At 39.1% G+C, this 27,331-nt stretch overlaps 1 protein-coding gene across 3 annotated transcripts in view; it reads right to left on the bottom strand.

Moving 5' to 3' along the window:
• The window catches only part of CHN2 (chimerin 2), a 137,457-nt gene that overhangs the window by 14,947 nt on the left and 95,179 nt on the right, over positions 1–27,331 (bottom strand). For all 3 annotated transcript variants that reach the window (XM_070729510.1, XM_070729511.1, XM_070729512.1), the window contains 2 exons: positions 22,149–22,226; positions 7,393–7,477 (listed from right to left, as the gene is read on the bottom strand). In XM_070729510.1, the coding sequence (XP_070585611.1) occupies positions 7,393–7,477; positions 22,149–22,226 (163 nt within the window). The remainder of the gene's footprint in view (positions 1–7,392; positions 7,478–22,148; positions 22,227–27,331) is intronic.

Genomic DNA, 27,331 nt, shown 5'->3' with positions numbered 1-27,331 from the left:
TGACAAGAGTGAACATGGATATAAAATGATATATACTGTATTATACTGTAAATGTTTGCATCTCCAAAATTATTTTAAACATATCTAACCTATAGATTAAGTTAATACTAAGAACAAAATTCTACTGCTATTTATTTATTTATTTATTTATTATTTAGATTTGTATGCCGCCCCTCTCCGCAGACTCGGTTCTTACGCAAAAGCAAAGGGGTCATATTTGGCTGTTATCAAAACAAACCGCAGATGGTACACTGCATTGAGATTTTAATTAAAGCTCATAATCTACAGCTGAGACATATATGCTCTCAATGTTCCCAGTCTTGGAAAAATGTTAGACATCATTACCTGAAAACTAGATTAAGTGCTACTTTATTCAACAAAAGTCAATTTACACCAATATAAAACAGTTAAAATCAATTAAAATTTAAAAATTCCAAATGTTAGAAAGCAGACTAAAAGCACAATAACACAAAATAATCCAGATCTTAAAATGTTATTACTTCAACATTATGTACAACAATTATCAATTTAACAATTTTATCGCTTCAACAATTATGTTAAGGTGACCAGACATCCCGCTTTGGACGGGACAGTCTTGCTTTATAATAATTTGTCCCATGTTCTTGTGTTGTTTAAAAAATGTTCCAATTCTCTCTCTTCCCTCTCTCTCTCTCTCTCACACATAAAAACACCCATGGCCACAAAAGGATTCTCTTCCCTCCTGCCCCCTTCCAAGAGTCTCCAACTTCACAGCCACCACTGCTCCTCGCCTCTCCTACCCTGGGAGTGGAGCCAGGCGCTGTTTCTCCCCGCCCGATGGCTGCAACTGGTGGTGCCTGATCTGCCCCCCCCCAAGACCTGCTTCCCTGCTGCAGCACCCACCTGCCTGCCTTGCAGAGTCTACAGTGGGGAGGTGCCAGAAGAAGCTCTCCTTGCAGCCGCTCTCTTCCATTGGCGGGGGGGGGGAAGCCTCTGGAGCCACAACTCCCATGTGGACTATTGATAGGAACACCTTTTAAAGATCAAACTTAATCTTTACTCTGAAGAAAAGGCAATATGGAGATTGAAATGTAGTTGCAAGGCAATGGATATAACATTTAAAAAATCCCAGTTTTTGAGATGCAGAGAGCCCCCACCTGCCATCCCCGCAGCCCCCCAGGAGGAAGCCCACCCAGGTGCTAGGCTGGCTGTTGCACTCTGACTGCCTCCACAGAGAGAAAAAGAGAGAGAGGAAGGAAGGAAGAGAGAGAAAGAAGGAAAGAAAGAAAGAGAGAGGGAGGGAGAGAGAGAGAGACAGAGGGAGGGAAAGAGAGAAAGAGAGGGGGAAGGAGGGAGAGAGAGAGGGAAAGAGAGAGGGAGGGAGGAAGAGAGAAAGAGAGAGGAAAAAAGGAAGAGAGAAAGAAAGAGGAAGGGAGAGAGAGAAAAAGAGAGAAAGAAAGAGAGGGGAAGAGAGAAAGCGAGCAAGAGGGAGGGAAGGAGGGAAAGAGAGAAAGAAAGAGAGAGGGAGGAAGGAAGAGAGAGAGAGAATGAGAGAGAGAAAATAGAGAGGAAGAAAGGAAGAGAGAGAAAGAGAGAGAGGAAGAAAGGAAGAGAGAGAAAGTGAAAGAAAGAGAAAGGGAGGGAGAGAGAAATAGAAAAAAAGGGAGGGAGAGAGAGGTAGAAAGAGAGCAAGAGTTTGAAACTATGAGTTTAGTCAATTAAAGGTTCAGTCCTGCGTATTCTGCCAAAATTACGTGACAGGGCCTGGGCTGCAAAAAATCAGAATGACCGCTGGAAAGTTAAGTCTTTTGCAGTGGTCATGTGGATTTTTGCAATCCAGGCAGACTTGTTGGTTTACCTTAAGAGAGTTAGTGTGCAACAGAAATAAAGTAAGATTGATCCTCTTAGCTTTTAAAAAAATATAAATGTTTGTAATGTTTGTAATATAAAGCACCCCCCCCCCCAGTTTAAATTGATACTGACAAATCAAGTCCACATCTTATCATAGACAAGCTAATTACTACAATGGCCAGATTCATCCTTGGTTTTCTGGCTGCAGTTTTTAAACTTCCCAGTATCAAGTCCTAAATTCTGGTTTCTTCTGAATGCTTTTATCCATGCATCTTTTTAGATTTCCAAGTAATTTTCTATTTCTAATTGTTCTGTACCTCCTTCAATTTTTAAAAAAATCTAACATTTATCTGTCAAATGCAAAGATCATCTAGATTTGACTTACTTATGAAATTTTTCTACCACCAATCACTATTGCATGCCTCTGAAGGCTTTTACAGATGCTTTTACAATTTAGACCAAATTTTTAATCAAGGAAACCCCCCCCCCCCATCACTTTATCAATGTTAAGATCTGGTCACCTTAAATTACTTATATGTTGTAAAGACCATTCCACAATTAGACTATTGTCTAAGAGAATCTTTTTCCTTGATTATTACCCTCCCCCTGCTTCAAATGACAAAAATGTTTGCAGGAGGTTATGAAATAAAGTTTTTAATGTAGGAACTTGCGCATATTAAGTTACTGAAGCTGAAGACATTATGCAAAGTATCTATGTAGAAAAAGGACAAAATTGTTGGAAGAATGAAACAAGGGATAATTGATAAAGAAATTAATCATAGCTGGATGCATTCAATCAGAATTGTATTCAATGGACTAATATCACTCTTTCTATAAAATTAGTAAACATATTCAAAAATACATTATGGAAGCCATTTGATATTTTAAAGTGATCAGTTGAAATTCAATTTAGACAAGACACATGTGCAGTCAGTAAATAGGATGCTAGACTTGAAGACTGAAGTTTAGCTTGGCTTTGTTGCATTCTTCATGAAAGAAAAGATTCTAAGTCTAGAAGGGCTCTTAATTTTCAGCTGTCATTGGATTTATGAGACAGCTGCAAAAACTCCATGGGACTACCATAAAGGCCTGAAGAATCACAAAAAGTGCACATCTGAGCTAAAAATTGCTTTCAGCTAAGAAAAACAATAGTACTAAACAGCACCTGTTAGGAAAGAGAGTTGACTTGATCTAGACGTAAAAGCAATTATGGAGCTTTTTCAGGACCAAGGAAGAAATGAGATTTTCATTCTCTTAATTCTTCTTTAAATGTTGGAGTGATTAAAAAAAAAGAGGGAGGGGGGGAGCGGAGATATCTTTCCATTTTCCATGAAAAATGCTATAGGGAAAAGTTTGTGATTCTTATGTGTGTATCTGTGCATAAATATCAATACATGTAAGTATGCTTAGTAAGTTCCTTTACGTTAGATTCATTTATAATTTGAAGATCCTGCACTCCTTGCCTATAAAACTATTAGGTGGGAACAGCTTAAGCATGCCATCTTACACCTTTGTATCTAGAAATAAGCTCAGTGATTTCAATGAGTCTTAATTTTGTAAGATTGATTCATACGATTGTATTTAATTTCTTTAGTGAATGGTTGGATAAAATCTCTCCTGTACATTTGTAGAAAAGAGTCTGATAGATCAATGAGGGACATTACCATCTGAAAATCTTGGAACACCTTCTCATTGCACTTGTTTATTGATTGATGGAAAGTTATCATATTAACTAGGTTTAATTATTTAAAATAATAATAATATGAAAATTAAATTTTGTCCCATTCACTTAGGAGTGTGGCTTTCAGCTCAGAAAATTTATGTTCCACATAATAATAGTTCAAAATAATTATAAAAGGAAAGGTTTTTTTCCTAACAGCTTACATACTGCAACAAAACATTTAATTCAATAAAAGAACAACATTTGTTTGTCCCAGGTACTTGTGAAGGACTAGATATGATAAAAATGTCAAATCCAGCCTGAACATCTGGATGACAATATAACTAACCATGATAATAATACAGTGTTTATATGAGCACATGAAACACAGTCCATTCACTTGAATTATTTTTTAAAAAAAATAGTTTTACATCCATAAATAAAATTTATATTATTTTAGTCCAGTATCATATAATGTATGTTAAATCTAAATAAGCCTGGTCAGCATAAGAATTCTCACTAGAAATTTGTTTGCCTTTTTAGAGTTAATATTAGGAATTAATTAATCAGAACATTACATTTGTATGCAACTTATTATTTTTTAGTTATACTTTTAAAATAAAAAACCTAGCAATACATAGTACTGTATATTTAACACTTTTATTACTATCTTTCATACATAGAAAACAATTTCTCATATGCTCATATCCATGTAATACTTCACTTCTTCATTTCTAATGGCATCTCAGTATTTTGAGATACAAATATATTAATTAGGAATTTTGGAATTTGTAAATTCTAGCACATCTGGGGCTGTAAATATTGGCACTATTGTATAGGTGGATTTATTTAACCCTAACCTTAACCCTAATGATTTACAATAACTCAAGGCAGTGACCACTGCTGACATTCTTTCTTCCTATTTATCTCAAAACAACCCTCTGAGGTGAGTAGACCCGATAAAGGGTGACTGGCCCAAAGTCACACAGTCAGCTTTAATGGCTAAGCAAGACACAATTTCTACCCTGGGCACTTAATCATTGGACCTGTTCAATTAATTGAAAATCTTAATCTCCCCCTCCCTCCTTTTCCTTTATAAGCATGTTATTTTTAGATAAGCTGAAGCGATCCCTTTGGTCAGTTAAACTTGTCAGAAAAGGAAGAAATATATTATGCCATTATTATGGTTACATTTTTACTGTCAGGAAAGACCTCTATAACTACAGCAACTTTGCCAAATCTGAGTATGAGCCACCTTGTTTTAGTGAAAATGTTACAGGAAATGGCAACTCTTTATTACCTTGTTTGAGCTCAATAAAGCTGGTAACTTTGGACCTGGTTCATGCTTCAATTCCAGGTCTATAGATAAGACTAGAATTTCAAAAACTATCTGGGTTGAGAAAATGGCAACGACTTTTGAATTCTTGCAAGAAAACAAGTGTAAGTTGTACTGTTAGATACAACCATTCATGTAGTAATCTTTCAAAATTATAATTGACACTGAAATTGGTGATTTACAACTGGTCCTCTTGCTCAGAGCAATCCCACAATCAGATTATCCAAATTTGGGTTCTTGGCAACTGGCAGATATTTACAACGACAGTAGGTCATGTGGTTGTCACATGCAACCTTCTCAGCTGACTTCTAACCAGAAAAGTTAATGGAAGAAGCTGGATTCACTTAACAATCATGTGAAATCAAATGCAACTTATTTAATAATCAGCTAATGCCAAGTATGGTCATCTGCATAGTTATAAATACATATCCCTAAGATTGCTAGTTTTGTTTTAGAAAGTTTTATCTTTGGGAGAAGAAATATTTTGTCTTTGGACCTGACCTATTAAGATTTAATTAATACGTTCAGTAGATGTTCTCATTTAGCTACATGGCATATAAAGCTTTAGGCTTTAATTCTTTTCACATAAGACCTTTGTTAAAAGTTCAAGACATGAGAAAAACTACTATTGATGGATTCTGGGTATCTGTAGGTATTTCAGTGCCAATTAATACCAATGTGAAAGAATTAAAAAAAGGCATTAAGAGATGTTAACCTAATCTTACATAGCTTCTTCTCCAGGAATATAGAACTGCAAACTAGGGTATACAAAACTTTTGCTAGACCAATTTTTGAATATAGCTCATCTGTCTGAAACCCACACTGCATATCAGACATTAATATAATTGAACAAGTCCAGAGATATTTCACCAGAAGAGTACTTCACTCATCTACTCGCAGCAGAATACCTAACGCTACCAGGCTTGAAATTTTGGGATTAGACAACTTAAAACTTCATATCTTTGATACAACTAAGTATAGTACATAAAATTATCCCTACAATGTCATACCTGTCAATGAATACTTCAGCTTCAACACAACAATACACAAGCACATAATAGACACAAGTATATAGTAAATTGCTCCAAAATTGATTGCAGAAAATATGACTTTAGTAACAGAGTGATCAATGCTTGGAATGCACTACCGACACTGTGGTTTCTTCCCCAAACTTTCAAAACTTTAACCTTACACTGTCTACTGTCGACCTCATCCCATTCCTAAGAGGTCTTTAAGGGGCTTGCATAAGTGCACCAGTGTGCCTGCTGTCTCTGTGCTAATATTGTTTATACTCATACCTGTGGTCAAAATAGGAAGCACCATATCCACCCCTGTCCCAGTTACAAGCGGTGTTTCCCAAGGTAGTGCACTGGGACCAACACTCTTCATTCTCTACATCAATGACCTTTGCGATTACATCACAAGCAACTGTGTCTTTTTCGCCGATGATGTAAAACTCTTCAACACCACTGATAACACAACTACTTTCCAAAAAGACCTGAACTCTGTTTCTGAGTTGTCTAACATATGGCAACTCCAAATCTCAACTAGCAAATGCTCTGTCCTACACATTGGGAAAAAGAACCTGAACTCCAAAAACGAACCGAATAATCAAATTATCACAGATAACACCCACTCGGTTAAAGACCTTGGTATACTAATAACAAAAGATTTAAGTGCCAAAGCCCACTGCAAAAACATAGCCAAGAAGGCTTCAAGAGTTGTAAAGCTAATCCTACGTAGCTTCTGCTCTGGCAATCTCTCACTACTTACCAGAGCTTACAAAACTTTTGCCAGACCCATCCTCGAATACAGCTCATCTGTTTGGAACCCATATCGCATCACAGACATTAATGTCCAAAGATACTTCACCAGAAGAACCCTTCACTCCTCCACTCAAAATAGAATACCCTACGAGACTAGACTTTCAATCCTTGGCCTAGAAAGCTTACAACTAAGACGCCTTAAACATGATCTAAGTATTGCCCACAAGATCATATGCTGCAACGTCCTGCCTATCGGTGACTACTTCAGCTTCAACCACAACAACACAAGAGCACACAACAGATTTAAACTTAATATTAACCGCTCCAAACTTGACTGTAAAAAATATGACTTCAGTAACCGAGTTGTCAAAGCGTGGAACTCATTACCGGACTCCATAGTGTCATCCCCAAACCCCCAACACTTTACCCTTAGATTATTCATAGTTGACCTATCCAGATTCCTAAGAGGTAAGTAAGGGGCGAGTACAAGTGCACTAGAGTGCCTTCCATTCCCTGTCCTATTGCTCTCCTATATCTCCTATACCTTTCTTCTATTCCTATACCTCTCCTTCTATTCTTTCATTGACATGTTTTATTCCTATATCTTCTCTTCTCTTCTTTCTTAGATATATTTTATTATGAGTATATCCTCTATAACCTTCATTATGTATTTTACTATGTGTATACCCACTAAAACCCTCATTGTGTATTGGACAAAATCAATCAATAAAATAAATAAATTTACATTTCTATTATTTTTAAATAAAGCCTGATTAGGACAATGCAGTATTTATAATTACCTGAACATCTTACACCCTGAGCAATAAGCCCCCACATGAAATTGGCACAGTATTCGCACCAATGTGGACCCCGAAATGTGTGGACCTGCAAAAGAAACGAGAAACAAAAATCCAAGGTCATTGAGTGACAGATGGCCTAGCAGATGCAATATGAAGAAACAGAAATAACAATGGAGTGTTCAGAGACTACAGTTGGTCCAGAATGCAACTGTGCGAGCTATTGTGGGTGCGCTTAGGTACACCCACTCAATCCTCTGCGGACTGCACTGGCTCCTGATTGGTTTCCTTACGCAATTCAAGGTGTTGGTCATTACCTTTAAAGCCCTACATGGCTTAGGGCCAGATTATCTTTGAGACCGTCTTCTAGCTCCCAGAGACTGGTAAGGGTCCACAGAGTTGGTCTTCTCCAGGGCCCGTCAGCTAAACAGTGTTGGCTGGCAGGACCATAGGGGAATGCCTTCTCTGTGGCTGCTCTGACTCTCTGGAACCTGTTACCTCCTGAGATCTGAACAACCCCCACCCACTGGCCTTCTAGAAAGTAGCAAAGACCTGGGGCCATTGATATGATGGTGATAATCATCAATATCTGGCCATAAGTGGTGTGCATGGATTTTATTGTTATATTTAAATTGTTTTTAAACTGTTTTTAGAATTTTTAGTATTATTTGGATGTTTTATATTTTTGGTTGTGAGCCATCTAGAGTCCCTAGGGAGTTGGGTGGCAATAAAATTGAACAACAAACAAATACATAAATTTAGTTAAGAACAAATGTACTTAGCCGATTATCTCGGCCATCAGCACTCCAGCTTCAGGCCCGGCTACTTTTGTTCTTATGATAGTTTAAACTTTTAACTATTTTAATGGGTTTTTAAAAATTTTATGCACCTCTTGTACAAAAGTATGAGATAGGCAGCTATATAAATTTAATGAATGAATGATAACCACTGACAAACACTGCTACCCTCAAAAAAGACCTTGACTTTGTGTCAGAATGGTCAAACATCTGGCAACACCAAATCTCAACCAACAAATGCTTTGTCCTACACATTGTTCTGATTTCAGGCTCATGCAGATAATAATTGGAATAAATGATTGCTCAATGCATCTGATAGCAAAACACAACTTCTTTATTTCTCTTTGTTCTCTTGTGAATTACGCTTACATTGCCCACAGTGTTTTTCTTCCCCATCTCTATCCTTAGCAATTAAGTAGATTAGCTTGGTAGTAACTTAAATGCATTCCACAAGTCATTCTAAAATTTATGGGCTAATCAGGGCTAGCCAGAAGTCATAAAAGCAGGCAAATAAATCACACAATTGGATTCGTGGACGAGCCCATCTTGGAACGACAAGATTGACGAAATCAGCTTCTCTTCCGTTTCACACCCGGACATGAGGTAATTGATTAATTAATTCCTCACTCTAATATCTCCTCCCCCTTTCTTCTAAGCATTTGTGAAAGCATCTAAAACGAGCATCTCTCCATCTGTTATCTTCCCCATTTGATTCATCAGAACTTATATGAATATCATTAGCTCTGTGGTCTTCACTAACCCTGCCCTCTGTGGGTAAAGCTGGCAAACTTACGATATCTAAATCTCCCTCCTCCTCTGAGTCTGAAAATTCCTCAAACTGCAAGGGAGTATACACAACACACATTGGCAAAAAAAGTCAGAATATAAAATACAAGCTGAATAAACAAGACCTTGCAGACTACCCTCACTCTGTCAAATATCTTGAAATACTCATATAAAATGACCTCATTCTGTCAAAGACTTTGGAATACCCATATCAAATGACCTAAGTGCCAAAGCCCACTGTACAACATTGTCAAAGAGGCTTTAACCTAATGTTATGGAGCTTCTTCTCCAATAATATCAAACTACTAACCAGAGCATATAAAACATTCACCAGACCAATCCTTGAATACAGCTCATCTGTCTGGAACTCACAGCACATTATCGGACATAAATACATTAGAAAGTGTCCACATATACTTTACGAGAAGAGCCCACCACTCCTCTACCCTCAACAGTATACCTTACTGCTTACTGCTTACTGAATTCAGAGTTAAGTAAGAAAATGCTTTGGAATCTATTTACAACTAACAGTTTAATCATGTGAGAGTTTTTTTATTGTACTTGTTGGGTTTATTTATTTATTAATTGGATTTGTATGCCGCCCTTCTCCAAGGGTTTGGAGGCAATCCCTGTGTTAAAAACTTCTGCTGGTTTTTCTATGGATGTTGCTTATTTGAAGATTACAAAAAGTAATCACTTGACCCTAGGCAACCATCATCAATATGAACCAATTGCCAAGCCTCTGAATCATATGACCATGGGGATACTGCATTGGTCATAAGTGTGAAAAACAGTCAGAAAGCACTTTTTTCAGTGCTGGGTTAACTTTGAATAGTCTCTAAATGAACTCTTGTAAGCTGAAGATTACTTGTACTGGATCATTTCTTAAATTTGGAATGTTTTTCAATATTTAATAAATTCCAATGAAAATGAATAATGCAACTGTTGTACAAAATATTATATTACAGGATAATAATGACGGGCAAGAACCTTATATCTGAGGGTGAGCCATACAATGTCATATACATGGTAGGGTTTGTATTTTTTAGAGGTTTTGCGATTTGGTCTTATTGTGCCTTCACAAAAGTTTCTATGTGTTTGCTTGTTTCTGAATGGCAGAAAGCAGTACCATCAATTTTCAGTTAAAAAATTAATAGCAACACATAATCTATGGAAAATAGATAAGAGGCTTATTATGACTTTGCTCAAAATGAATAACAGGATATTTGTGCAGATCTTTAGGGACAGTTTACCAATACTGATTCTTGAACATTTCAACCAATTATGCAAACACACACTTTTTTTGTTTTCTTGTCTTTTCCAAGTTGCATGAGTAAACTTGTTTCATTCAAACTCCAATAAACAGACAGATTCTTATTCAACAAAATAACAGAAAGTGCCATTTGATTGCAAATATGCAGAAAAAACCGAATGAGGAAAGAGATGAAATATTATATTGGTCTTAATTCTGCAATAGGGGAATTAATAATAAAAGGACGTTTTAAAATTTAAAGTTTGGCCATGGCTAAATCATTTATTCACTTGCTAATCTACATCATTTGCTTCTAGATTTCCCCCCTAAAAGATGCTTTAATCTCATACTGATCTCAAGCAGCTGGTCAAGGTGGTTAGAAATGCTAATTCTACAGAATGGACATTAAAGGACAATATGATTAGCTGGTGCAGAAACCTAAACAAAGAGATAGATTTAAATACTTGGGAAAAGATATGGACATATAACTGGAGAATAACAAAGTCAACCTCCTTTAAAGAAAACCAAATTAAAATGTTTTGTAGATGGCATCTGCCGCCAAATAGAATCTCAAAAATGTTCCAAACTAAGTCACCCAACTGCTGGAATGTAAGGTAGAAATAGGTACTTATTACCATGTTTGGTGGACATGCCCAAAAGCAAAAGAATATTGGAATCTAATAGAAAAATGGTTAAAAGAAATAACCCAGCAAGAAATTAAGAAAACACCAGAATTCTTTTTATTAGGTATTTCAAATGAGAAATATAAAACAGGTATATGTTATTTAATAATCCATATATTAGTAGCAGCTAGGATAGCTTTTGCTCAAAAATGGAAAGAATTTGAGACCCCAAAAGAAACAGACATACTTAAGAAAGTTTTAGAATGTGCTGAGCTTGACATGATGACGAGAAGGTTAAAAAATCAGGAAGAATCAGAATTCTATGATGTTTGGCAAAAGTTATACATCTGGTGGGATACAAAGAAACAGAGATAACTTTATTCTTATACTATTTTAAATATATTCGTACCTAGTACTGTAGTTATATTGTATTAGATAGTGACTATTTACAATACAAATGTAAATTCCTTTTTTCTTCTTCTACTATTTTCTTCTTTCTTTTAGTTCAATTTAAGTCATAATTTTAAAATATCTATATATTCTTAAATACTTTAGATATGTTTTTACGTATCATCTCATAATTGATATTTTTAAGTATTTCATAGATGGTGTTAAATAATGATAAGATTTTTTTTCTTATTATAAATACAAGGATGACTTCTACTCTGAGCGGAGCAATTGTTGCTCCACTAAGTGTTATATGTAATGTATGTTATGTTTGTCTTTGCAATTTAATAAAAAAAACATTTTTTTAAAAAGAAATGCTAATTCTGCTACAATGCATAAGCATGAATGTACAATATATAGGCACATATGTATATAAAACAATATATTCAGATTAGGAAGTTTGAACCCTACTGACAGCTGTAAATTTACATGGGACTCTCATGTAACATAGGGACAGCGGCATGGCTGCACAATGTACCAGCTGTATTATGACATAATTTAATAAAGAATGTTAAACTGATTAGTTCAATGTCATGATATGAAATCTCTAGTTATATTCCAGTTTAATCTGGCTACAATTCTAATTATTTTGGAGGTTACTTAAGCACATTTGTCAAGATATTTGGCAACATCAGTGGTCATTAAATATCTGTGGGCAAGGACTTTAGGCCAGAATCTTCACTGCATTAAAAAAAAAACCAACCTCATCTTGGTCAAGGACTATAATAATTAAAATTAGATGTTTCTTCACAACTTTGCAATAAAATATTGCAAAATGAAATGCTTTTGTCAGATATTGCTAAACAAGAAATAGTCTACTGTGGTCTATTTTGACTTCAAATTGTTAATATATAATTACCAATTAAAATATTGAAATATTAAAACAAATTAGTAAATATAAATCTATACAGTAAGAACACAAATATTACAAATTAAAAGTTTACTTATAAGCCACCAATTTATAGTCACTAAATTGGTGAATGTGAAATAAAACACACAACGGCTGATCATCATAAAATAAATAACTATCAACAAGGCCAATAGATGGTCTCTCTGGGACTCTTATGAAAAAATGGATGGGTCAGGTTAACCTAGTCACAGCTGGAATAATGTTCTCAGGGCAGATGCAGTGGCAGAAAAGATCCTTGTACTGGCCTCCGCTAGCCAATACAGCCTCGCCTTCCAGACCAAGTAAGATGTTAGAAGCAATTTGGAAGAAATGGTCCCATAAGAAACCCTATAAAGCAGTGGTCCCCAAACTACGGCCCGGGAGCCGGATGTGGCCCACTGAGGCAATTTAAGCCGAACGCCAAAGCCGGCGTGGCTGTTTTAAAAGGTCACAGCCGGCTTGGGGGGCTTCCCAGCACCCCCCGAACCCCGAACTTTTGCCAAACCTCCGGGTTCGGGGTTCGGGAGGTTGCTGGGAAGCCCCCCAGGCCAGCTGTCACCTTTTAAAACAGCCGCACAGCTTCCCAGCAGTCGCCGAACGCCGGTTTTTTGCGGGGGTTTTTTTGGTTGCACGGATTAATTGACTTTACATTGTTTCCTATGGGAAACAATGTTTCGTCTTACGAACCTTTCGACTTACGAACCTCCTCCTTGCACCAATTAAGTTCGTATCATGAGGTATTACTGAACCTTCAATTGCATCTAGATGGATACTGTAAACCAATATAGCATGCAAAATATGACCTTACATGTGCCGAATAACCAATGTTATTAACTATGGCACTTCCCAATGTTCTTCAAGGGCAGCCCCTTGTAGAGTCCATGATTCCAATTGCCCAGGCTGTAGTTAGTTTCTTCCCAAACTGAAATAAATATGTTTTAAACCCTCTCCAAATATACATACATTGCTTTTTAGGAACTTAGGAAACTAAGTTGAAGCCTAGGTCACTCTAAAAAGGTAATAGCTAGGAGTAATCTAACATTTGGGTCCTGAAAAACTACTAAATGTGAAGAATCTGAGGAAATAAGAAGGCATTAGCAAAATTGCCTTATGGCTGCACTTATTACATCTCTGTAGCACAAAATCTCCCAGCTATTCTCAGTGTTTTACAATAAATAAGTGAAAAATAAAGTTTTGCAAGTTCCTAAAGACTAAATCAAAAGTGTTTATTCAATGGGTTTTTGTTCTCATATGAGGTAGCTTGTAAAAAAGGGTTTCTTCAAAAAAGTTCAATGAAGGCAACCAGGAAAACTATCAATGGAAAGTGTGTGTGTGGGAGGGGGGAAGGAAAAATTTCATTTACAAGGAAGATATCCTGGAAAGATGACATAAAGGAGACTACCTCTTCCTAGGCATCTTGTGGGAATTTAAATTCATCAGAATAAATTGAAGCTAATACAATGATGATTTAACAACAGGGGGAAAAACAGGTGGAAAGCCCTTAATGATTTTGTTCATTTCCTCTCCCACTCAAATTTGCTCATGACCTTGGCAGATAAAGCACTCTGAATAACAGATGGAATTACTGGGGCCAGAAGAGCATAACTTTTGTGGGGAAAAATAGCATGTGAATCAAGCGTAGGAGATTGTTGGCTGTTTAAAAACTTTGTTTACACTCATTCTAAAAACATACTGAAGGTCTGTTTATAAAGTGATAGGTTTGCCTAATTTTTCATCATTGTCTCTCTGAAAAAAAGACCTCAATTTCAAGTTGTCTTCCAAAGTTAGTTAATAACTAACTTTATTTATTATTTATTATTTATTATTTGGATTTGTATGCCGCCCCTCTCCGAAGACTCGGGGCGGCTCACAACAAGTGTAAAACAAATCATAAATAATTCAATTAATTAAAATATTTAAAGATTTAAAAAACCCCATATACTAACAGACACACACACAGGCATACCATGTATAAATTAAATGTGCCCAGGGGGAGATGTTTAGTTCCCCCATGCCTGACGGCAAAGGTGGGTTTTGAGGAGTTTACGGAAGGCAGGAAGAGTAGGGGCAGTTCTGATCTCCGGGGGGAGTTGGTTCCAGAGAGTCGGTGCGCCACAGAGAAGGCTCTCCCCCTGGGGCCCGCCAACCGACATTGTTTAGTTGACGGGACCCGGAGGAGGCCCACTCTGTGGGACCTAATCGGTCGCTGGGATTCGTGCGGCAGAAGGCGGTCTCGGAGATATTCTGGTCCGATGCCATGAAGGGCTTTAAAGGTCATAACCAACACTTTGAATTGTGACCGGAAACTGATCGGGAGCCAATGCAGACTGCGGAGTGATGGTGAAACATGGGCATACCTGGGTAAGCCCATGACTGCTCTCGCAGCTGCATTCTGCACGATCTGAAGTTTCCGAACACTTTTCAAAGGTAGCCCCATGTAGAGAGCATTACAGTAGTCGAACCTCGAGGTGATGAGGGCATGAGTGACTGTGAGCAATGAGTCCCGGTCCAGATAGGGCCGCAACTGGTGCACCAGGCGAACCTGGGCAAACGCCCCCCTCGCCACAGCTGAGAGATGGTTTTCTAATGTGAGCTGTGGATCGAGGAGGACGCCCAAGTTGCGGACCCTCTCTGAGGGGGTCAGTAATTCCCCCCCAGAGTAATGGACGGACAGATGGGATTGTCCTTGGGAGGCAGAACCCACAGCCACTCCGTCTTATCCGGGTTGAGTTTGAGTCTGTTGACACCCATCCAGGCCCCAACTGCCTCCAGGCACCGGCATATCACTTCCACCGCTTCTTTGACTGGGCATGGGCAAACTTTATTTAAGTTGTCCTATATTCTAAGTTTGATTTTTTTAATGTTTAAGAGAAAGTTAGACCAATGAAACTGTTCCAACATATTTCAAAGAAACTGATGCCAGATACAAAAAGATCATTTCATTTTCTTTTTCTTATTTGTAATCTAATTGTACAGTGGTACCTCTACTTAAGAACTAAATTCGTGCCGTTACTAGGTTCTTAAATAGAAAAGTTTGTAAGTAGAAGCAATTTTTAACCTTAGGAATCAATGTAAAAGCAAATAATGTGTGCAAACCCATTGGGAAGAAATGGGTGGAAGGAGGAGGAGGAAGAAGAGGAGGACAGTCACTGCTGAAGGAAGAAGGTGAGGTGAGTGGAATCAAAAAAATCCAAAACTTTAAGGCTTAAAAAAAAAAAGAAGGACTCTGAGGTGGTGAGAAGGAGCACACACCTCCCATACACCCGGCACAAGGCTACCTCCTATGCACTGCGCCAGAGACAGAAACCCAGGCGGGTGAGAGGGGGGAACCTCCCGCTCCTTTGATCGAAAGACGGCTGCTGCTGCTGCTACCTGCTTCCTCTTCCTTCCCATTCTGAAGGGCTCCCCTCTTCTCTTGCTTGCTCGCTTTGTAGCCAGCGCCTTTCCTTCACTGTGGTGACTAATTGGTTTGGCTGAAGCTGAGTTGATCCGGCCGGGGCGAAGTGCACCTTTTGTCTTTCCACACCCAGATGCTTTGGGTGTATGGGAGGCACTGGGTGTATGGGAGGAGCTGAAGGAGTCACCACAGTGAAGTGGTTTATTCCCTCCCCAAGCGTCCAGAGTAAGGAAAACGCTCCGTTTACTCTGGGCTGCCCAGAGCAAAGGGAACGTTTCTTTTCTCTGGGCACTGGAAGAAGTTTATTCCCTCTGCAAGTGCTCCAATGGTCCTTGGAAGAAGCCGATTATCTAGGTCCCCAGCAGTCGGGTTTCGGGCCTGGTTACAGCACGGAAACTGCTTTGGTCGCATTGATGGATGATCTCTGGCGGGCCCGGGACAGGGGTTTATCCTCTGTCCTGGTGCTTCTTGACCTCTCAGTGGCTTTCAACACCATCGACCATGGTATTCTTCTGCGCCGGCTGGAGGGGTTGGGAGTGGGAGGCACTGTTCTTCAGTGGTTCTCCTCCTACCTCTCCGGCCGGTCATAGTCGGTGTTAGTGGGGGGCCAGAGGTCAACCCCGAGGTCTCTCCCTTGTGGGGTGCCTCAGGGGTTGGTCCTCTCCCCCCTGCTATTCAATATCTACATGAAACCGCTGGGTGAGATCATCCAAGGGCATAGGGTAAGGTATCATCAGTACGCTGATGATACCCAGCTTTACATCTCCACCCCATGTCCAATCAACGAAGCAGTGGAAGTGATGTGCCGGTGTCTGGAGGCTGTTGGGGCCTGGATGGGTGCCAACAGACTCAAACTCAACCCTGATAAGACGGAGTGGCTGTGGGTTTTGCCTCCCAAGGACAATCCCACCTGTCCGTCCATCACCCTGGGGGGGAATTATTGACCCCTTCGCAACTTGGGTGTCCTCCTCGATCCACAGCTCACATTAGAGAACCATCTTTCAGCTGTGGCGAGGGGGGCGTTTGCCCAGGTTCATCTGGTGTACCAGTTGCGGCCCTATTTGGACCGGGACTCACTACTCACAGTCCCTCATGCCCTCATCACCTCGAGGTTCGACTACTGTAATGCTCTCTACATGGGGCTACCTTTGAAAAGTGTTCAGAAACTTCAGATCGTGCAGAATGCAGCTGCGAGAGCAGTCATGGGCTTCCCTAGGTATGCCCATGTTACACCAACACTCCACAGTCTGCATTGGTTGCCGATCAATTTCCGATCACAATTCAAAGTGTTGGTTATGACCTTTAAAGCCCTTCATGGCATCGGACCAGAATATCTCCGAGACCACCTTCTGCCGCACGAATCCCAGCGACCGATTAGGTCCCACAGAGTGGGCCTTCTCCGGGTCCCGTCAACTAAACAATGTCGGTTGGTGGGCCCCAGGGGAAGAGCCTTCTCTGTGGCGGCCCTGGCCCTCTGGAACAGCTCCCCCCAGAGATTAGAACTGCCCCTACCCTCCTCGCCTTTTGCAAACTCCTTAAAACCCATCTTTGTCGTCAGGCATGGGTGGAACTGAGATATCTCCCCCGGGCCTATACAATTTATGCATGGTATGCTTGTGTGTATGTCTGTTTAATAATGGATTTTTAAAATATTTTAAATTGTAAATTATTAGATTTGTTATAAACTGTTTTTATTCTGTTGTGAGCTGCTCCTAGTCTACGGAAAGGGGCGGCATACAAATCTAATAACTAACTAACTAACTAACTAACTAACTAACTAACTAACTAACTAACTAACTAACTAACTAACTAAGTAAGTAAGTAAGTAAGTAACTAACTAACTAACTAACTAACTAAATAAATAAAATGCTTCATTCATTCTGGACTGCCAAAGCCTCCTTAAGCGCCACCGAAAGGCTCTTCTGGCAGCCCAGAAAAGCCTGAGATGGCCGAGATTAAAGAGGGAATGGCAGAAAAGTGGCTGGGCCTTTATGCCGCTCTCAAATTTCCTGGGAAATTTTTCCATGCTTGGATTCTTAAGTAGAAAATGGTTCTTAAGAAGAGGCAAAAAAATCTTGAACACCCGGTTCTTATCTAGAAAAGTTCTTAAGTAGAGGCGTTCTTAAATAGAGGTACCAGTGTATTTGAATAAATTTCATTGAGCTAGTTGAAAAAGTCAACCTCTTCAGCAATCTGGAGAAAACTACAATTCTTTCCAATCATTAATTATATATTTAGTCTGGTCATTGATCTGACATTGATGCGAATTACAACTTTAATGCCAATATTTACTACCACACTGTGGGCGTGGCTTATTTATTTATTTATTCGACTTCTGTGCCACCCAATCCCGATGGACTCAGGGTGGCTTACAACAGCGGAACAAATAAAATAAGACTAAATACAAAACAGTAAAAGAAGTTGAACAGTTAACTGAGGTTAAAACATAACAAACTAAAAGAAACACTTCATAAAAATGGGGTGCATTTTCTTTCAACATCTTTCAGTGCAAATTGGGTGCTCTGGGGTGGAGCTCCATTTTTGCTACCCCACTGCGTTCTACCCCGTACAGGCAGCAGCCCACCCCTGTCCTTGTCCCAGATATAAGTTAAAATAGTCAAGCAGTCAGATTCATTTAATATTGTATTTCCCCCTGAAAATAAGCCATAAAGCGTCTTTTAGAGCAAAAATTAATATAAGACTTTGTTTTATTTTCGGGGAAACATGATAATAAATAATTTGATAATGTATGCAAAATTCTAAACACAAAACAAAGTAGGGTTTGGTCAGTATTTTGATGGAAGACCATTTTGAGATTCCTGAGCAGTTAACTTGACTGTACCAAGAATATCAGTTATCCATGGGCTAATTTTTGTGTAATCTTTGTCATTTAGTTTATGCAAAAATCATACTAGAGGAAATACTACCTCTATTTTTATTTTGAGTTGGGGGCAATAGGCTTACTCTGTAAACCACTTAGAGAAGCTATATAGCATTGTAAAATGGTAATAATAATAATAATAATAATAATAATAATAATAATTTATTGGATTTGTATGCCGCCCCTCTCCGTAGAATCAGGGTGGCTAACAACAATAATAAACACAACATGTACAATCCAATAATAAAAAACAACTAAAAACCCCTATTATAAAACCAAACATACACACAAACATACCATGTATAACTTGTAATGGCCTAGGGGGAAGAGCTATCTCAACTCCCCCATGCCTGGTGGTATAAATGAGTCTTGAGTAGTTTACGAAAGACAGGGAGGGTGGGGGCAGTTCTAATCTTCGGGGGGAGTTGGTTCCAGAGGGCCGGGGCTCTTCCCCTGGGGCCCGCCAAATGACATTGTTTAGTCGACGGGACCCAGAGAAGGCCAACTCTGTGGGACCTTATCGGTCGCTGGGATTCATGCGGTAGCAGGCGGTTCCGGAGGTAATCTGGTCCATTGCCATGTAGGGCTTTAAAGGTCATGACCAACACTTTGAATTGTGACCGGAAACGGATCGGCAGCCAATGCAAGCCACGGAGTGTTGAAGTAACCTGAACTGGTTATCATTCTATTATGAAGGAACATTTCCCCTCTCAATGTTAGCACTAGATTGTGAAATAATGGCCTTGTCTATGCAGACACAGCACTATCCATTTTTAATAAAAGGTTACCTATTTTAATTGCAACTCTTTGCTTTTCAACGTCTGTATCTGTAAATCTTTATTTTAAATAAATGAATTAAATACCACCTTGGCTAAACTCTTTATATTAAGGCAAATTACTATATAATTTGTCTTTATATGTCAATATTAATTTTACTTATGTACCACATTATATTTTATAATTCAAAGCAGTCAACAAACACAAAAATCTTCCATCCGCCTCTTTTCCCCACAACCTTTGAGCCTGTGGTGCCTTTTATGCCTAAAGTGGGTCTAAAACTAATGGTTCTCTGGCTTTTAGCCTGGCATTTTAACTTTTATATCAAACTGGGTCTCATATATATAATAAGATTACTCTCATAATGAGAGTGATCTCATAATTAATCGTAAGTAATCATAATGAGGTGAGTAAATAGTAAATGTTACATTGCATAAAAATGTCTTAATTTTTTCAAAATAATTTACGTTTTTTATATAATATGATCTCTATTAGGTACCGTATTTTTCGGACTATAAGATTCACCTGAGAATAAGCTGTACCTTATTTTTTGGGACGAAAATAAGAAAAAAGCTGATGGAGGGGGGAGAGTTAGATGGCCTACCTAAATATCCTCAATCAGCTGTTCCCAGAAATGAACTTTACCAACAGGTTCACTGGTTGTGAGCTCTTTCCCTTGCTTTATCAGACTGTGAAGCCTCCATTTCAGAGGCATTTTTCCAGCCTGTGAAACCTCCATTGTAGCTCCAGCCATCCGCTCAAATGGAGCTTTCAGAGGCTGGGAAAAAAGCTTCTGAAACAGAGGTTTCACAGGGTTGTTTTCAGCCCCTGAATCCTCCCTTTTAGAGGTTGGGTGGGGCTACATTCAGTGTATAAGACACACCCAAATTTTCACCCTCTTTTAGAGGGGGGAAAAGTGCATCTTAGACTCCGAAATATATTGTATTAGCTATATGTCCATTTCACATTTTAAAACTTATACTGGCAAAAACACATATCTAATTTTTAGGCAATCCTAAAAAAAGACTTCTTTTACAAACTTTTAAAAGTTATAAATCATCTGAATTACTGCTTAAACTTAAACTTTTTAAATAGGAAGCAAAAGAGTATGCTAAACAGCTAGAGTGAACAAAAGATTTTTAAATACCTTTATAACTAAAACTGGGCACACATCCAGTTTTAAATCAGGGATAAAAAAAAGAATTTCAAAGATGGAAGAAATAATGCATAGGTCAATGCGTAAATATATATCCTAAGTCACGAGAAAATATTTTTTCAGCTAAAATGAAATAATTTTTCATAAAGAATGATTGTTAAGGAGAGATTTATAAGTATTAAAAATACTTAAAAGATTTTAAAAAGGATTGCCCCTTTCTCTCTTGGGAAAAAACAATGACACGGATAATTAAAACATTATTTTAGTACTTTTACATTCTTCAAATTAAAAGTACTAGGATAATGTTTTAATATTATTGTTCAATATTTGTAAACAGTTCAAAATCAAACACATATTTCCACCTATACAAAAATGAACCATTTGCTAAATAATTTAAAATGCATTGAAGGGCTTGTCATAAAAGAAAATTATATGTCTGATAATTTGTTTTTGAATAAATGATTGCAAAGTAATAGGCTTTATAGGTTTGTTTTCTGTAATTACACTATCTTTTGTATACTGTTTGAATCAAAATAAAATATTGCTATGTCCACACATGCTGGAAAATTAAAAAATATCTTTATATAGGTGTTCTTATTCAAATGACTGCCATTGTTTTAAAAATGCAGGTATGCATACAAATACAGTATATGTATAAAGAGTATGGTTTGTGAACACATTATGTTTGTTCTTGGATATTCTCCAAATGAGCTACCATCTGTCCCTTGAAGAATAAATCGTCCATTTAACAAATCCTCTGGCAATAGATTTTTGTTTTTCTTAACTCTAGTACTGGGATGATGTCTGAACATTTATTGCTCAATATTTGTACAAAATCAAATACATATATTCAAACAAGAAATCAATACATTCAGAATTCCAGAGCTATTTTAAAAGCAGTGATTAGCACAACCGTAATTTCATTGCCAATAAATAAGTTGTCACAGAATATGTTCCCAAACCTGATAAATTTAAAAATTTATTCTCATCTAAAATTCAGATACTTTAACTGCAGAATTGGATAATGTCTCATTATGGAATGGATGCAGCTGCTCCCACTATAGACGCAGATCCAGATGCTTGGAAGCCCAGTACTAGAAAATGAGTCACCTTTCATACATATGCACGTCATTCCAAATGGTGCCTCAATGGGAAAATGATTCTTTCCAAATATAAAACCAAAGTCAGGAAGCTTTCCTTTATTGCAACAGCTCTGATTACATAGAGATCAGAAAAGCTAATAACTTTTTATGTGTCCCATAATTTCGTATTCTCTTTGACATGAACAGTGAACGTAAGGATTATACTTCATAGGCAGAAGTAAAAATCTGGCAGAATTGTTTAGTTATTAATTTTAAAATACATATAGTAGAACAATCATGAATCAGAGAAATGCACTTTCAAAGAATAAAGTTGCAATTTTGAGTTGAATTCTATTGGCGTATATTTGAAAATACAGCACTGAGTTATTACTGATTTAATGAGACTTTGTTTCCCACGAGAAGCCCTATGACCAGTGAGTCACAAGGAGGAGAAATGTTTGTTCCAGCAATATCAACTTCAATTAGATTCTGCATCTTTGCCCTACACTTGCATTTCTAAGCCAGCCAGTATTTCCTATCTATATTAAATTAATCTTATTTCATCTAAAATAGAAGTCACCCAGAGACATCGATAGCAAGAAAATAACCTGATATAGTAAAAGATAGGTAAGCTTTCAGTGCACAAACGATCTACAGCATAAAGGTCCTTACCTTAAAATTGTGTGCTTTTTCATAGTTGAAATTGTTGCCGTTCTGGGTCAGTGCTGCTCTTCTGACCAAGGAGGTGATCTGTGAATAGGCAAAGAGTTTCAACGGTTGCCACAAGAGTGCCCCTTTTACTCCCATCTTAACCCCCAAGGCTACTGCCAGGAGTTCTTGGCGCTTCCGTCCTTGCTTTGATTTGTGAACCACAGCATGGGCTTTCTCATTGTCAAGCCACAGCTCTTCGGCAAACATACTGCTTGGATCCCAAATCTTTTCCTTGTCTTCTGCAGAGGCTGGGAAGCTGACTGCTGTCAGCTTGGTCCAACTGCTTCTTATGTTAGACAGCAGATTTGAAGCAGCTGCAGCAGCCCATTCTGAGGAGACCTCTGGCATGTGACTTGAATGGGCTGTCTTGCATGATGGAAGGAGCTCCTGCATTTGAATAAGTAACAGCCTGCTTTGTGATACTTTAAAAAAAAACCACCGAAGTATGCACAGAACAATAGCCTGGATTCATGTACAGAACGACTCAGGCTGCTGGCCCTCCCCAGAGCAGAGGATCCTGCCAGGCGCTGAAGAAATACTGACAGCTTTACAGTTTCATGCCACAACACATCTCCAAGGATAGATCACATCTACCCGGGAGCACTTTTTGTTTGTTTTCATAAATAACTCTAATGCTGCATCCAATTGTGTGCAGAACTGGAGACCTCTGAGCTCTTCCAGTACAAACATCATCATATTAAGCCTTTAAACCTCAGTGATTCTTTAATCTTGGGGGGGGGGGATACACTCCTCTTTTTCATATCCTGTACAATCCAGTAGCACTTGAAAGATTAGTAGCCGTGCCTGCCAGCACATTAAATGAAGATTGTTTTTGGCATTCTCTACTTTTGCAATACATAAAATAAATTGCAGTTTTCCTCTTCATTATTTTAAAATAACATTTAAAAGAATTTCAGGCTATTAAAAGGCTTAGGGAAGGGGAAAAGAGAGAGAAAAAGAGAATCTCGGAAGAAAACAGAAAGATTAATGTGAAGTATAAAAATTCAGCTAGCCATATAATTTTTATGGTACAGTTGAGATTCCTTCTATTGTGTGCATGTGTGTGTGTGTGTGTGTGTGTAAAATACTATTATGAGAATACTGTAGAATTGAAAAATAATTCAGTCCAAATGCTGTCTACAACAAAATGTTTCAGTATTGAACCAGTCAATCCTGTATTTCCTCCGGATGTATTCCTCTATTCCAATTTCTCAATGCTTTCCTCCTTGCAAAGTGAAACTAAATATCCATCCATAGATTCTTCTACAGTTAGTTCTTGACTTATAACCACAAATTTGTCCTAAAATTTCTGTTGCGGAGATAGTTGTTAAGTGAATTTTGCCTCATTCTACGACCTTTCTTTCTTACCACAGTTGTTAAGTGAATCACAGCAGTTGTTAAGTTGGTAATACAGCTGTTAAGTGAATATGGGTTCCCCAATTAACTTTGTGTTCTGTCTGGGTTCCCCCAGATGTCAACACCAACTAAAAAGAGTAGCCAGACACGCTGGTAAAAAGCAAAGTCATTTTATATCTTTGAAAACAAACACAGATAACAAAAACTGTTCTTACAAACTGGAATGCTATGAAGCTTCACAGAAGAGTCACGACGGCCAGACAATACAACAGGCTTCTTGCTGGCACACACACCACTGTAGATAATAAAACCCACGCCTCCCCCAAGTTTTCAGCCTTCGAGGCCACAAGCCAGAATCAGAGACGCCAAGGATCGAAGCAAGGTCACAGGACTCCCAAAAGATAACTCTCCACAATACAGGAAGGGCGGGCCTGCCTTTTCAACCTTTCTGAGGAGAACCACACCCAAACCCAGCTGTTGCCTATTAGGGATGAAAATACCTGGCTAATTGTCCCCTTCTTTGTGCTGCCCTTCTCTGCCTCATATCTATGATGGCTTGTGCGTTCTCATCTAATGACTCCAGGCTACTTGCTGGGGAGAGCTCCCCCCCGGGGGTCTCAGGCTGTTCTCCCTCCTCCTCGTCCTGACATTCCTCTTCCCCGTCTGCCTGGTCCTCCTCCTCTTCCCGTTCCTCGTCCTCCCCCTCGGAGCATGGAGCCGGCAGAGTTTCAGCCGTTCCCTGAGGAGCCTCAGACTAAATCACAACACTTTGCTTGTTAGAAAATCACAAAAACAGATCACATGATCCTAGCTTGCTGTAACCGTCATAAATAGGAGTAAGCTTACCAATCATCTGAATTTTGATCCCATGATTACGGGGACGCTATAATCATTGTGAAAAGTGGTCATAAATCACTTTTTTCAATGCTGTTGCAACTTCAAACAGTCATTAAATGAACTATAATAAATCAAGGACTGACTACCTGTACAATGTTGAGTTACTGAACCTCAACTGAATAATTAGTGGGTTGCAGAACAAAATTTGAACTTTGCTTTGGAACAAAATTCAGCAAAGCGAATTTGGCCTGAGCATGTGGAGAGGGAAGGGGCTTCCATTGGCAGGAATTCCTGATTCTCCTATCGTCTGGCACTTCTTTCCACCCTCTTATTGTCAACATACCAGGATTTTCCTCATTCTTTTTTTTTAATCACAGAAAGCAAATGTGACAAGTATGAGTCCTTCCCCACCCTCTTGTGGGGGGATGTATTACACAGAAGCAAGCTGGCAGCTGTAAGCATTTTATGTGCTCTCAGTGAAAGAACTGTTGATTGAAAACACAAGAGGATGAACTACAGAAGAAAGAGCCTGTGGTGCAAAATTGTTAATAAGACTAAGAGGCTGGGACAGTGTTTCTCAATCGTGGCAACTTTAAGATATATGGATTTCAATTCCCAGATTTCTTCAGCCAGAATTCTGGGAATTAAAATCCATATATCTTAAAGTTGCCAAGACTGAGAATTATTAGGCTTAAGAAAATACCTTAAAGGTTTTATGACTTCAAAATGCATTCATTTCTCATTTGACTGTTTCCTACCAAAATTCTTCTTCTTTTTGTTCTTAGAGAACTTGGGTGAACAAACCTGCCAATTTCCTTCTCTAGTCTAAGTTTCAATATCTGGGAAATGGAACATTATCAGAACTCATTCTATGGAGGTATTAATTTAATTTAATTTATTGGATTTGTGAGCCGCCCAATTCCTTTCGGACTCTGGGTGGCATACAACCGATAAAAATGATATACAACAGTATAAAACCTCATTAATAAAAACATTTGCACTTCTGGGCCAGAGCTGGATGCTATTGCTTAACAGCCCCAGGTCTGCTGGCAAAGCCAGGTTTTTAAGGCTTTCTGGAAGGCCAAGAGAGTGGGAGCAGTGTGGATCTCTGGAGGTAGTTGGTTCCAGAGAGTCAGAGCTGCCACAGAGAAGGCCTTCCCCCACGGTCCTGCCAAGTGGCACTGTTTGGCCAATGGGACCTGGAGAAGGCTGACCCTGTGGGCTCTAACTGGTCTCTAGAAATTATAAGGCAGAAGATGGTCCATAAATAATCTAGCCGTAAGCCATGTAAGGCTTTATAGGTAATAACCAACACTTTCAACTGTGTCTAGTACTGATTGGCAGCCAGTGCAGTTCACGGAGCATTGGTGTTATATGGATGTACCGAGGCACACCCATCACAGCTTGTGTGGCAACATTCTGGATTAATCGTAGTCTCTGAATACTCTTCATGGGTAGACCCATGTAGAGTGCATTGCAGTAGTCGAGCCGCGAAGTGACAAAGGCATGAGTGACTGTGAGCAAAGATTCCTAATCCAAAAAGGGCTGCAACTAGTGCACCAGGTGGACCTGGGGAAAAGTCCCCTTAGCCACAGCTGAGAGATGTTCTAATTTCAGCTATGGGTCTAGGGGGACTCCCAGATTGTGGACTAGTTCTGATGAGGTAAATATTTCTCCCCCCAGAGTTAAGGATGGACAGATGGAATAGTCCTTGGGAGGCAATACCACAGCAACTCAATCTTGTTGGGGTTGAACTTAAGTCTGTTAACTCCCATCCAGACCCCTCATAGCCTTCAGGCACTAGTACATTACTTCCACTGCTTCACTGAATTGACATGGGGTGGAAATGTACTGCTGGAAACTCACCCCATGCTTTTGGATGACTCACCCAGTGGTTCCATATATATGTTAAATAGTAAGGAGAGAGGGCCGACCCCTAAGGCACCCACAAAAGATGGGACTGGGATTTGACCTCTGTTTCCCTACCAACACCAACTGTGATTGACCAGAGAGGTAAGAGGAGTATGTCCCACTCCCAATTCCTCCAGTCGACGCAGAAGGATACCATGGTCAATGGTATAGAAAGAAGCTGAGAAGTCAAGGAGCACCAAGATAGAGAAATGCCCTCTATCTTGGGCCTGCCAGAGATCATCCATCAGTGTGACCAAAGCAATTTCAGTGCTGTAGCTGAGCCTGAATCCCAACTGATAAGGGTCTAGATAATCAGCTTCATCCAATGACTGTAGGAGCTGAAGCGACACCACTTTCTCAACAACCTTCCCTGTAAAAGGAAGATTGGAGACAGGATAGTTTTTTCAAATTACCTGGATCTAGGGAAGGCTTCTTGAGGAGGGGTCGCACAATCACTTCCTTCAGCGAGTGCAGAAAGAAACCCTCACTCCAGGAAATGTTGATCAATGCCTGAACCCAGCCTCGTGTCACCTCCCTGCCAGACGAAACCAGTCAGGAGAGGCATGAGTCCAATAAACAGCTAGAGGAACTAACAGCTTCCATGTCCTTGTCCACTTCATCAGGAGCTGCCAGATCAAACTCATGCCACACAATTGGACTAAGGCTTACCCCTGTCATCTCTGTCGATACTGCCCAGTCGGAATCCAGGTATGTCTGAATCTGAGCAACTTTATCTATCAGAAACTGTACAAAATCCCCAGCACTACCCTCAAAGGGTTCCTCTGCGTCTGCTTTGTTTTAAGGAGGGAGTGGGTCAGTGATTCTGCAGATGAAATTACAGCAGAAAACTGTGAACATTTTGCCACCTGAATCGCCACTACATAAGATCTAATGAAGATTCTTAATAGTGTTTGGTCAGTTTCAGATTTACTGGCCCTCCAACACCGCTTCAAACATCTCTTCTGGCACTTCTCCCAGAGCTCCTCAGTAAACCGAGGAGCTCTCCTGGATTCACGGCCACAGAAAGATTGCCGAGGTGC

The sequence above is a fragment of the Erythrolamprus reginae genome, chromosome Z (genome assembly GCF_031021105.1).
Source record: "Erythrolamprus reginae isolate rEryReg1 chromosome Z, rEryReg1.hap1, whole genome shotgun sequence".
Classification (NCBI taxonomy): Eukaryota; Metazoa; Chordata; class Lepidosauria; order Squamata; family Dipsadidae; genus Erythrolamprus; species Erythrolamprus reginae.
This window is presented reverse-complemented; position numbering and strand designations above follow the sequence as displayed.